This window comes from Vigna umbellata, chromosome 1, assembly GCF_029865625.1.
Source record: "Vigna umbellata cultivar VRB3 chromosome 1, Vumbellata_1.0, whole genome shotgun sequence".
NCBI lineage: Eukaryota > Viridiplantae > Streptophyta > Magnoliopsida > Fabales > Fabaceae > Vigna > Vigna umbellata.
This window is the reverse complement of record NC_142165.1, coordinates 53,458,028-53,471,548: the sequence shown is the minus strand read 5'-3', so window position 1 is coordinate 53,471,548 and position 13,521 is coordinate 53,458,028. Positions and strand designations below refer to the sequence as shown.

The following is a 13,521-nucleotide window of genomic DNA, read 5'->3' as shown; positions in this document are numbered from 1 at the left end:
TTTTTCTTTTAAATATATAAAATTCTTTTTTATAACTATTTTATTCTTTCTAAAATGAATGTAAATGTATCAGAGAAACGAAGGTAAAGAATTTAGGTGTGTAAAAGAATACTTTTGCGTGTATTATTTTACTTTGTCTACTCATGATAAAATGAACGGGCCCAATTTGACGTCAGAGTGTACGAACCCTACTCCCAAACTCATGTTTCTCATCGTTCACCAAAAAACAAAGGTAGGCCATGGCTCCATGCATGTGAAACGTTATAAATAGAGTCAAATTCCATGTATTCTACATCCCTTTCATACTCTCTCATTTATCTTTCTCAAAAACTCCGAACCTTAGTATATGCTACAATGGCTTTCGTTCACTCTATCTTTGCTGTACCAAATCAGCCTATATTTTCTCCAAACAAATGCTCAGCAATTCTGGCTGTAAAGCTCAGCCCCGCGCATGCCCACTGTAGTAAAAGCCATTTCACCATTGCATTGCAGCAAGATATCCATATTTCTAAAAATGGAAAAGCTAGGGTAAGGGTCACTTTCTTTATTTAAGCTTCACATGAGGGTGTCTGAGATTATTTGTAGCTAGCTGACCCTACCAATATTAATCTTTCAGGATGAACTTCAAATAAGACATGCTAAAACATTGGAGGAAGTTAAGCGGGGACTTCTTGGCAAGGCAATACAAAGTTCTGACCATGATTTACTTATGGTGGACTCCATCCAAAGATTAGGTATTGAGCACCATTTTAAAGAGGAAATTGAAGCAATTCTTAAAAGGAATGAACTGATGCTCAGAGTTAACAGCCATCGAGGAAATGACTATCAAAAACTGTCAGAAGTTGCACTTCAATTTCGTCTGTTAAGGCAAGAGGGGTATTACATCCATGCAGGTTTGTGTGCCTTGCTGTCTCAAAATGATGACCTAATTTTGTATGAAGATGAGAAGAGTTGAGGAAGTAGAACACCCATTAACTATTAACATTTTTAACATTTATTACATAAAGCTTGATAAGGATAGAAAGTTTAATGCTAATGCTTGGAATTTCTTTAGTACTGAAGTAATTATTATTGTTGCTGCATCTTACAGATATATTTGACAAGTTCTGGGACAAAAACGGCAAGCTCAAACTATCATTGTGTGAGGATATCAATGGGTTAATTGCTTTGTTTGAAGCCTCTCAATTAAGCATGGAAGGAGAAGATTATCTTGATGAGGCAGAGGAATCTAGCCGCCAGTATCTAAATATGTGGTTGTCTAGATTTCATGACCATCCTCAAGTGAAAGATGTGGCTGATTCATTAAGATATCCTATTCGTAAAAGCTTGCCAAGGTTCACATCGACAAACGCTTTGCAATTACAAAACACAGGATGGACAAACTCTTTAAAAGAATTATGCATAATAGACACTGAAATTATGAGCTCTTTGCATCTGAAGGAGATTTTTGCAGTTTCCAAGTAAGTTGCAGTTAATATAAGAGAAATAACTGTTAGGTATCAGACATACAGCACAAGCACACACAACAAAATAGAGAAGAGAAAGTATAAACTAGGCAAACTTGGAAATTTTATACTAATGGAAGAAATTACAACACTCTCTTCCTTTACACTCAGAATTTCTCAATTGCTTAAAGAAGCAAGAGAATATAGAAAGAAGAGAAGAAGATGGGATGAGGAAAGGGGAACCTTAACCTCTCTTTTATAACTAAAGGAGGAAGTCCCTTACAATGTTTTACTAGATGTGGGACTTCTCTCCTTCACAATCTCCCACTTGAAGATTTTGATTAAACTAATCAAATCTTCACACCATATTTGCCATCCATGTTGCTTATGTTTTCAATAGACCATAAGAGGATCTACTCCATACAAACTTGTCAGTATTGACCGGCTTTGTCATAACATCTGCTAGGTTATCTTTGGTACAAATCTTTTCCAAATCTACATCTCCTTTCTCTACTACTTCTCGGACAAAATGATATTGAACCCCTATATGCTTTGTCCTGGAATGAAAGGCTGGATTTCTTGCAATGTGCAAAGCACTCTGACTGTCACAATATACAGTAATTTTCTTTTGCTTGTGCCCGAGTTCTTCCAATAACCTTTGAATCCAGATTGCTTCCTTGCATGCTTGAGTAGCTGCCATGTATTCAGCTTCTGTGGTGGATAAAGCTACAACAGTTTGTAGTTTAGATAACCAGCTTACCACCCCTCCTGCAAGTTTAAACACATAGCCTGTAGTAGATTTTCTTTTATCAAGATCACCTGCATAATCTGAGTCGACATAACCCCTGACAATAAACTCTGATCCTCCAAAACATAACGCAACATCTGAGGTTCCTTTGATGTATCTAAGGATCCTCTTAACACCATTCCAATGCTCTTTACCAGGATTTGCCATAAATCTACTCACCGCTCCCACTGCATGTGCAATGTCTGGTCTTGTACAAATCATGGCATACATTAGGCTTCCCACTGCTGATGCATACGGAACTCGAGACATTTCCATCCTCTCTGCTTCATTGCTAGGACACATACTTGAGGATAATTTATAATTAACAGGAAGTGGGGTAGAAGTTGGCTTGCAATCTTGCATGTTGAAGCGCCGCAAGACCTTTCGAAAATAATTCTTTTGTGAAAGCCAAATCTTCCTGTTTTTTCTGTCTCGGTGAATTTGCATCCCTAAAATCTTGTTTGCAGGTCCCAAGTCCTTCATATCAAATTCCCTAGCCAATTGTGCCTTCAATTCTTGGACTCGAACTTTGTTGGAGCCTACCACCAACATATCATCCACGTACAACAGCAAAATGATGAAATCATTATCCTCAAACCTCTTGTAGTATGTACAATGGTCTGAACTTAATCTGTTGTATCTGAGGCTAATAATGAAAGAATCAAATCTCTTATACCAACACCTTGGCGCCTGCTTTAAACCGTACAGAGATTTGGTCAACCTACAAACCAAGTTTTCTTTGCCTTGTTCTTCAAAACCTTCTGGTTGGAGCATATATATTTCTTCTTCAAGTTCTCCATGAAGAAAAGCAGTCTTTACATCTAACTGTTCCAGATGTAAATCATTTACAGCACACATTGCCAGCACTATTCTGATAGTGGTAAGTCTAACAACTGGTGAGAATATCTCGTTAAAATCAAGACCTTCTTTCTGAGCATATCCTTTCACCACCAGTCTTGCACGATATCGCTCCACTTGTTCATTGCCATCTCGTTTGATTTTGTATACCCATTTGTTTCCAATTGCTTTTCGACCTTTTGGAAGTTCAACAAGTTCCCATGTCTCGTTCCTATGTAAGGCTTCTATTTCTTCATGCATTGCTGTCATCCATTGAGAAACATCTGAAGTCCTCAACGCTTCTTGAAAGGTTGAAGGTTCTCCTTCTTCAGTTAAGAGACAGTACGCATCATGGTTTGCCATAACATAGTCTGAGTGCCAAGATGGTTTCTTCATCAGACGTGTTGTTCGTCGAGCATCTTCATCATTGACCTCATTTGGTTCTTGTTCATCGTGCTCTGGTTCTGCTTCAGAGGAATCATTATCTTTTGACTTTTCCTCTATCTGTACTGAAGTAATGTCTATTGGTGTGCTGACCTTTTTCTGCTCACTTTGCAATTTTTCTGCAAAAACTACATCCCTGCTAACAATAATCTTGTGGGCAGTGGGATCCCAAGAGCGATACCCCTTAACATTGTCAGCATAACCCAAGAATATACATTTCCTGGATTTTGGGTCCAACTTTGTTCTTTCTTGGGAGTTGTACATCACGTACACAGGACAACCAAATACATGCAGAGAAGAGTAATCAGCTGGTTTTCCTTTCCACATTTCTATTGGTGTCTTTACACCAATTGCTGTTGATGGCGAGCGATTTATCAAATAGCAAGCAGTTTTGACTGCTTCTGCCCAGAAGGACTTGGCTAATCCTGCAGTTTTCAACATGGCCCTTGTCCTTTCTAGAAGAGTTCTATTCATCCGCTCTGCTACTCCATTCTGTTGAGGTGTATGAGCAACTGTAAATTGCCTCTTAATACCTTCTTGCTTGCAGAATGCCAGAAAATCACCATCAGTATATTCTCCTCCATTATCTGTCCTCAAGCATTTGATTCTTTTTCCAGTTTCAAGTTCCACCTGTGCTTTGAATTCCTTGAATACTGGAAACACATTTGACTTCTTCTTGATTGGGTACACCCATAATCTCCGAGAATAATCATCAATGAATGATACAAAATACTTTGCTCCTCCCATGGATATTTCTGGTGATTCCCAGACATCAGAATGAATTAAGTCAAGTATGTGCTTGCTTCTAGCAGTCACTTTAGCAAACTTCAATCTATGTTGCTTACTAGTCACACAGTGCTCACAAAACGGTAAGTTAACTGTTTTGAGCCCAGGCAAGAGATTATGATCAGCAAGAATTTTCAAGCCTCGTTCTGACATGTGGCCAAGTCTGTAATGCCACATCATCGTTGCTTCTTCTTCTTTTGTTGTTGCAATTGATGCATCTGCTTCTTTCAACGTATCTCCCAACAGCATGTATAGATTGACTGCGATCTTCTCTGCTTTCATCACAATGAGGTTACCTTTCACCATTTTTAGGATTCCGCCTTCAATGTGAATTTTGCACCCAAGGTCATCCAATTGTCCAACAGACAAGAGGTTCTTCTTCAATCCCTTCACATGTCGAACTCCTTGAAGAGTGCGTATTGTACCATCATACATTTTGATTTTGACGGTACCAATCCCTTCAATTTCTAAGGCATGATCATTCCCCATGAACACAGATCCTCCTGAGACAGGTTCATAAGTGTGAAACCAATCTCGGTGTGAAGTCATATGCCATGTAGCGCCTGAGTCTACTATCCAAGCATCAGAAAGTTGTCTTCTGCCTTTAGAACTAAGTTCTGCTTCACTATACAGGATTTCTCCATCTTCAGAAGTTTTTGCAACACAGCCTTGAGAGCTTGATGCTTCGAAGTTCTTTCCTCCACTCTTCTTGTGCCAACAATCTTTTTTCAGATGCCCCCTCATGCCACAATTGTAGCATTTAAAATTCTTTCTTCCTCGAGACTTTGATCTACCATGATTTTGACTCCCACTGGAGCCACGTTCCGTTGATCTTCCTCTCATCATCGTTAAAGCTTCTACTTGCTTCGAACTTTCTGTCCTGTCTTCCTTATTCTTTCGCCTGGATTCTTCTTCAAGAATAGCTCCAGCAACATCATCAAAGGATAAACGACCAACAATGTTGTTATTTGTAATGTTGATGATGAGTTGATCATATGAATCTGGTAAACTCTGAAGTAGTAGCTCTGCACGTTCATTTTCTACTATGTTGAAATCTGACGCGGTGAGCTGAGCAAATAATGTATTCAGATTGTTGATGTGTTCCGTCACTGGCGTGAACTCACTCATTCGAAGAGTATAGAGTTTTCTTTTTAAGAAAATTCTAGTGTGAAGTGACTTGACCTCGTACAGTTTAATGAGAGTATCCCAAATCTCCTTTGCAGTCTTCTTCTCTGCTATACTAGACAGAACTGAATCTGCCATTGCTAGGTGCAAATTGGCAACCGCGTTGTCATCCATCTCTTTCCACTTTTCATCAGAAATTTCTGCACGTCTGTCTTCAATTGCATCCAGACAGTTGTCTTTTCTCAAAATTGCCCTTATCTTCAGTTTCCATAAGGAAAAATTATTTCCGTTGAATTTTTCTATCTCAAATTTTGCTGTCATGGTTTCACTCTTGAACCGGCTTATGCACTTTTCACTATGAATAGTATTGTCTACTGGTATGGTACAGGTAGACTGTGAAGTAAAGCACCAAGAAGTTCCCAGGAAAGAGAGGTGGGTCACAAACTGACACTCTTAAGTACCAAGTCTTTCCTAGCCAGAACTTTCTCAGACCGCACTTTCACACTACCAAACGTTTCCAGTAATAACTCTTTTCTGATGCGGAAGATCGGATTAAACCGCAACCACAGAGCATACTCAAAATTTTACCAATACTATTCTAATGACAATAGCAGCGGAATACAAACCGAAAGCTCTGATACCACTTGTTAGGTATCAGACATACAGCACAAGCACACACAACAAAATAGAGAAGAGAAAGTATAAACTAGGCAAACTTGGAAATTTTATACTAATGGAAGAAATTACAACACTCTCTTCCTTTACACTCAGAATTTCTCAATTGCTTAAAGAAGCAAGAGAATATAGAAAGAAGAGAAGAAGATGGGATGAGGAAAGGGGAACCTTAACCTCTCTTTTATAACTAAAGGAGGAAGTCCCTTACAATGTTTTACTAGATGTGGGACTTCTCTCCTTCACAATAACATGGTAATAACTCATATTAATTAGGCAATCCATTCAATAACCCCTTTATTTCATTACTTGTATTATTAATGAATTATACGACAAAGAAGTTACTAATATAATTTCTTTGGATATAGCGTTCCGTATAATATAGTAGCATCATTGATGATTCATATGGTATTATATTAATGTGTGCTTAATTATAGATGGTGGAAAGAGCTAGGTCTGGCAAATGAGTTAACTTTCGCGAGAAACGAACCAATAAAATGGTACATGTGGTCCATGGCATGCCTCCCAGACCCACGACTCTCAGAAACAAGGATTGAGCTCACAAAAGCACTCTCCCTGGTTTACATCATTGATGATATATTTGATTTTTGTGCAAATATTGATGAACTCACTCTCTTTACAGAAGCTGTCAAGAGGTATTATACAAACTATTCTGTCGTTTTTTTTAAGTTTTTTTAACTACGTTATAGAGTTTTTTTTTTTAAAAAAAAGATTATTTTTAGTTACGCAGAAATTTATTTTATTTTATAATTTTTACAGAAAATTTTGTTCAAATAAAATCTCACTTTTCAATTTTTAGAATTTGCTGCGGACACCCTTTACATGGTAAAATGAAAGGAGAAGAAAAAAAATGTCTGGTCATTGCTTTGAATTATATTCTCTGGCTAAGCCAATGACTATGTGAACATGTGCAGCTGGGACAGGGCAGCCATGGAGCAATTACCAGAATACATGAAAGGGTGTTTTAGGGCTCTTTATGGCATAACTAACGAATTTGCTTTGAAGGTCAACATCAAACACGGATGGAATCCCATAACAACCTTAGTAAAATCGGTAAAATGTCGTTAAAGTTCTATAAATGTTACCTACAAATATATTTGCTTTGTGAGAAAACGCACACAGCACACACGAGGTTACCCTCGTATAACATCCTTGAAGAATCAATGGTGATTGTTATTGTAATTTGGCTGTTACAGTGGGTAATGCTCATGAATGCTTTTCTGGAAGAAGCAAAATGGTTTAGATCAGGGTACGTGCCGAAGGCAGATGAGTACTTGAAGAACGGAATAGTGAGCACTGGGGTGCATATGATCCTTGTGCACTCTTTCTTTTTCATAGGTGAGGGTATAACGGCTGAAACAGCCGCTGCAATGGAGGGAATACCAACTCTGATATCTACAACAGCCACCATTCTAAGGTTGTGTGATGATCTGGAAGGGGACCAGGTAGGCAGAAAACCATCTTTTTCTTACGTCACCACTGATCTCATTTTAAATTATTTGTGTGTGGACCACAAATAATTGACATTTGAAATGTTTAACATGATAAGTTAACTTCACCATCTTTCCTTGAAACATACATATGCGAATGAATTATTTATTAATGTTTAAAATTGTTTACTTACAAGAAAATAATTAATGCAGAGTGTTAAAGGTGATGCGAATGATGGGTCGTATATGAAGTGCTACATGATGGAGCACCCAGAAGTTTCCATTGAAGAGGCACGGGAGCATGCCACTGAATTAATTTCGAATGCATGGAAACGTCTGAATCAAGCATGTCTCACAGATGCAAATCAGTTGCCATCATCTTTCACCAAAGTTTGCCTCAATGCTGCTCGCATGGTTCCTCTCATGTACAGTTATGACAAAAATACCCCATCCAAGCTAGAGGAGTATGTTAAATCGTTGCTTCAAGGTGGTGCCATGAAAAGTATTCCGCAAGATTAAACCACTGTTTCATCAAGTAATCTTACATCAACTGACATACTGTAGATCACAAACATTTCAAAATGTTGATGTTTAGAATCCTGTAAAAAAATAATTAATGTGTTGCTATATAAAATTGTATTCAATTTTAATTCTTGCATCAATCAAGCCAAAAGAACCTGTAACTTCTTTGGAAAAATTATAGAAGGCTTCTATAAATGTAAGAAATTTTCAATTTAGTGTATCTGTAATTTTAATTACTTTTAAGAAAACAATTAATGGGTTTCATATGCGTCTTTTATAAAATAAGAGTAATCCATGAGTCACTAGATAAAATTATCATGGGGGACACAAAGTGTAAAGTTTTAGTATTTAATAGTTATAAATGTAAGTGGTAAAAAATGTATTCTTAAAGTAAAATCTCAAAGTTTATCGAATTAAGTAAAATCATTTTAATGTTCGATTTATTCCATGTTAATATGTAAACTATTTTTATTTTTATTAAATTAAATGAGTTTAAGAACATTCCGTTGACTAACTATATACAACCAATAGTTTTAGAGTGGTCGATATCAACTACTTTTCCGAGGTTGAATGGTCAATGACCAATTACTTTCCCGGTCTTAAGATAACCCTTTTCATGTATATGCTTTGAATAAATTTTCTACGCAAACAGGTCAAAGAAGTTTTAACATTGCAACGTACAACGAAGCAATTAAGAATTATAATTCAACTTTCTTCTCATTATTTTGTCCATTTCACTTGTTAAACTGCTGAAATTAATTTGGCATCCTTTAGATTATGAATTGAACAATTGCAAATAGGAAAATCGTCTAGAGAATAATTTCACTCTAGAAAAAAAAATAACAAGATGAAAAACAAATAAAAAAAATCATCAACTTATTTAAATTTATTATTTAATACCCACTCTTCCATGCATAGTTTGAAGAGTTTTATTTTGAGTTACGTTATTGTCTTTGTAAATAACCTGTGATTTTTCTTATGGAGTTTAAAGTTGTGCTTTCATATGGCGGAACCAAATTTTGAGTCGGTAAATGTACTAGAAAATAGTTATATGACTTACTTTAAAAGCATGCTTAAGAAAATTGTGTCATCTTACAACAAAAGAGATTGATTTTCAGCTCCAAAGGTTAAGAAAAGGAATAGGAATATAGAGGAATAATAAAAGAAAATGAAGTGTTAATTATGAAGTGTGAGATGCAAGAAGGCACAAAGTCCACCATGGCAAAGTTTAAGATAGATATTTTGTAAATTTGTTGAAGTCATGTTAATTACACCCTAGCCCTATAATTTAAGTACAATTTATTTAATCTTGTGAGCTTTTCAATAAATTGTTTGCTCTACGCACAATTTCTAAAAGTGAGTTCTTCATAAAGGTAGAAGAAAATTGTCACATATTACCTCTCCCCTTACTATATAAGGGCAAGGAAAAGTCATAATGGAAGATGACTCCCTAATTTTCCATGTTTAAGCTTGCCCTTCAAACCTTTTAAAAGAGATAAATTAATTTATGACCACACTTTGAAATATTTAAAGTTCATTAAAAGGAAATAGTGACATGATGCTTTGAAATGGCTTCAAACCTAAATGTAAGTTTTGTAAGGACTCACTATGTGTATAAATGCTTATTGTTTTTTTTATATGGATTGTTGTTGAGAATTGAATGATTCCTGATGAACGAATTAAGGATATGTATATTAGTTTGTATTAATTGGTTTATGTGACCTATTTCAGAACTAAATTTTGTACGAATTTTTTTTTGTAAAAGAGATAAAAACACTAGTTGGAATAAGTCAACAAAATATGTCTACTAGAATTTTGAAATTATGCAGATTTGTTAGGCAAGTTAGTCTGTCGTTAAGTGAGACTGAAAAATTGAAATTCCATAAAGCTTAAAGTGTTTCATTCGAGCGAGCATAATGGAAATCACTCCTAGGTGTTTTCGTTGTTGGATGAATGATATTGTTGTTAAAGAGGTTGATTGATTAGAATTATACGTGATGATACTATAGTATTTATAAGGGTGAATTATTATATGGTGTGGTTGATGTATACTGAATATAGATTATTTGACGAAATTATTCAAACTCTACTAAATATTCAAACTTGCAAAAGAGGAAGAAAGATGGTGAGAGTTGATGGAGGTTTCAATAACCTAGATTTGTGTGAAAGGAAATTATTCCAAGCAAGTTGTATAAAATTAACCTGATATATGATGATGACTTAGATCTTAAGACATGCAACTCTGAGTGAGAAGTCATTTGAGAGGTGTAGAATTTTGATTCCAATTCAATACAAGAGTCTTCGAAAGTATAATATATTAATAATTGTTATATTATTGTATGACTGAATGTTACATGTAAAGATGTGAACTATTTAAAAGTAAAATATAATTTGTATAGTATAGGCCCAGGACCGAACGGTCAACATTGGGTACCGTTCGGTCCACCCGCTATATCAATCTTAGACTATAATTGGGTCAACGTTTAAGTTATTATTGTTTAAATCATTATTGAGCCAAAAGTCCAGTAGGCAGTTAAAATAACCAAAGATATCTGATTAGAGATATTGATAAAGCCGTTTATGAGTAACTAACCGAATCTTCAGGTAAGTTTGTTTTTATTTGGTCTAGAAACACTTATAAATACAATGACAGAGTCAAAAGTCAGGTACGTTCCACTCATACGTTCCACTCACATTCTACTTACGTTCAACTCACACTCTACAAGACTCAAATATTTAGCTGTGATAAATAGTTCATAAAATCGCTCCTAACTTGAGCATCAGAATGTAGAATAGTTCATAAAATCGCTCCTAACTTGAGCATTAGAATGTTTTCTGCAGATACCTCCCCCTCTGGTTCAACGCGATAACAAGCAGTCAAGAGTACAACATATCAGCACTGGCGACAACCGAGCGGTCATATTGCGTTCGAGACAGAAGGCGAACGGTTCAGAAAGGTAACCTAAGCGTTCGAAAGCAAGGAGAACACGTCCGGAAGGTTAGTCTCTCGGTCCTACACAAATCTTTACCAAAACATAATTGATGATTTTATTTTATTTTTTAATCATGTTAGCTTATGTAGGTGTGATTTTCATATCTCATGATTGCATGTTATGCAAAAACAAGTTAAAGTGTCAAACAGTAATTAAGAATTATTATATTTGTACATATCACTAGTACAAAATAGGGATAAGAACACGCGTAATACGCCTCGGTTTTTAGAAAACCGAAGCATATGTAGAAGCGGTGGTATTTTCGCAATTTCGACAAATTTATATGCCTCGGTTGTAAAAAAACCGAAGCATAAACACCAAATTAACTCGGTTAAAAATAAAATCGAGACCTGATATTCTGCCACGTGGCACCTAAAACTGGTTAATTTTTTACTACCTCGGTCCTCTAGCCCAACCGAGGCATAAACGTCTCAATTACCTCGGTCCTCTGACCCGAGGCATAAACCTTTCGAAATGCACCAGAAGCACGCATCCAACATAAACCTTTCACTTGCAACCAGAGCACGCATTCGCTTTCCCCTTGCTTATCCTCCCACCTCCACGAAACCCAGAAGCAACTTAACGTTGGCGGCGAGTGCGGCGAGGCATTGCGAGGTGGCGGCGAGGCATGGTGAGGTGGCGGCGAGGCATGGCGAGGTGGCGGCGAGGCATGGCGAGGTGGCGGCGAGGCATAGTGAGGTCGTGGCGAGGTCAGAGCAAGGTGGCGGCGAGATCTCTTCTTCCCTTGTTTCTTTTCAGGTTTAGACGCGATTTGATCTCTGCGGTGTGACGGTCCGTGTTCGTGGAGGTGGGAGGTTGTCCGCGGCGTGACAGTCCCTGTCCGCGGCTTCGATTTAGGCGTGACAGTCCCTAGGGTTTCGATTTGGGGCTTGGCGACACTTTTGGAGGCGCGACTCAGGCTTCGTTGGTGGCGGCCGGCGGCTGGCGGTGGATCTCGCCTTCGTAGGGGATGAACCGAAGGGCGAGCTGATGGTGCGGCGATGGTGGCACGGCGAGGGTTTCGTTTTTGGCAGCGATGGCTTCTGCGTTTTTGGGTTCTCTGTGTTTTGCGTTTTTAGGTTCTCTGCGTTTTGCGTTTTTGGGTTCTCTGCCTTCAATTTCAAAACTCATCATTCAATTTTATTTTTGTAAATTCGACAGGGGTGATTGTTGGACTGCGAGTGGGATCTGAGAGAGGAGAGGGAAAGAGATTGATTAGAACTGAGAAAGGAAAGGGAAGGGAAGAAGGCTCTGGACATTGATTTGGGTTTTCTTCTTTGTTTTACAGTTTTCTTCTGAGTATGGACTGATTGATTCCTGATACAATTTTCTTCTTTGTTTTAAATTTTTGAGCTGAAATTGGAAGAAATTTTGGGAGAATTCTTGGATTTGGATTTGTTTGGCATGAGAGAATGAGAAACGAACTATGAACTGAGAAACGAACTATGAACTGAGAAACGAACTGAGAAATGAATGAACCGTGAATGCGTGAATGACAGTCAGTACAAAAAATAAAAAAAAAATACACTCTACTGCCTCGGTTATCTAAGAACCGAGGCATATTCTTGTCTCATTTTATCCCGGTCTATAACCGAGGCATAAAGTTTAATCTTTTTACCTCGCCGGTATATGCCTCGGTTGTAGAACCGGTGCCTAAAAGCAAAAGTAACCGGTGCAGTATCCTCTTAGTGTACTAGTGTATATATGCATATGTGTGTTTAATTTTTTTCTTGAAAATTGTAATGATTATATTTTAAATATCTTTATTGGGAAGAAAATTATAAACATAATTATATTTATATGAATTATTTACCGTTTTAGCGATGATTAGTTGTAATGATTAATAATAAGGTAACTTCGTGTTACATAATATAATAACAGGATCTTAAACCTATGGAAAATACCAAATATAACCAATATTAAAAGTTCTTTTTGTAAGTGTACGTAAGCTTCTATTTTAAAAATGTTATGGAGATTATAAATTAATTTAGTCTTAAAAAATAATTGGAAAAGTGGGTGGTTTTAACAAAACGAGTTTAAAAGTACAAAGTAATGTTTCAATAAGCACGTCTAAATATATTTCTAAAATATCTTGTCTTGAAAAGTCTGCTAAAATATGTATCGTGATAATCGTGTACATGGACGGTTGACAACATGTGAATGAACAATACTTAAAAAAAAACACATGATTGATGAACAAAATAGTAGCGTTTGTTATAAAGGTACATACCAGTTATGACAACTTCTAGGGTAATTTAAGATGCTTAAAGAGATCTTTTTAACTACATAAGTAGATAATGCAGTATAGGTGTCAGAAACACGTGTTAAAAAAATATAAAAATAAAATAATCGTAAAAATGTAAATTTTTATATTTTTTAAAAAAGAAAAAAGTACAAAGAGATAATATTAACTGAATTAAAAAAGTTAGATGTGTGAAAAAGTATTTATCCTTAGAAAG

The 13,521-nt window shown here is 36.6% G+C and overlaps 1 protein-coding gene across 1 annotated transcript; it reads left to right on the top strand.

Moving 5' to 3' along the window:
* Positions 1–313: 313 nt before the first annotated feature.
* Positions 314–8,289, top strand: LOC124844327 ((3S,6E)-nerolidol synthase 1-like). The gene is made up of 7 exons (XM_088103755.1): positions 314–528; positions 617–893; positions 1,091–1,460; positions 6,534–6,752; positions 7,032–7,170; positions 7,314–7,562; positions 7,761–8,289. The coding sequence occupies exons 1-7, from the start codon at positions 355–357 to the stop codon at positions 8,064–8,066; spliced, it is 1,734 nt and encodes a 577-aa protein (XP_087959881.1). The 5' UTR covers positions 314–354; the 3' UTR covers positions 8,067–8,289.
* The last annotated feature ends 5,232 nt before the right edge of the window (positions 8,290–13,521 follow it).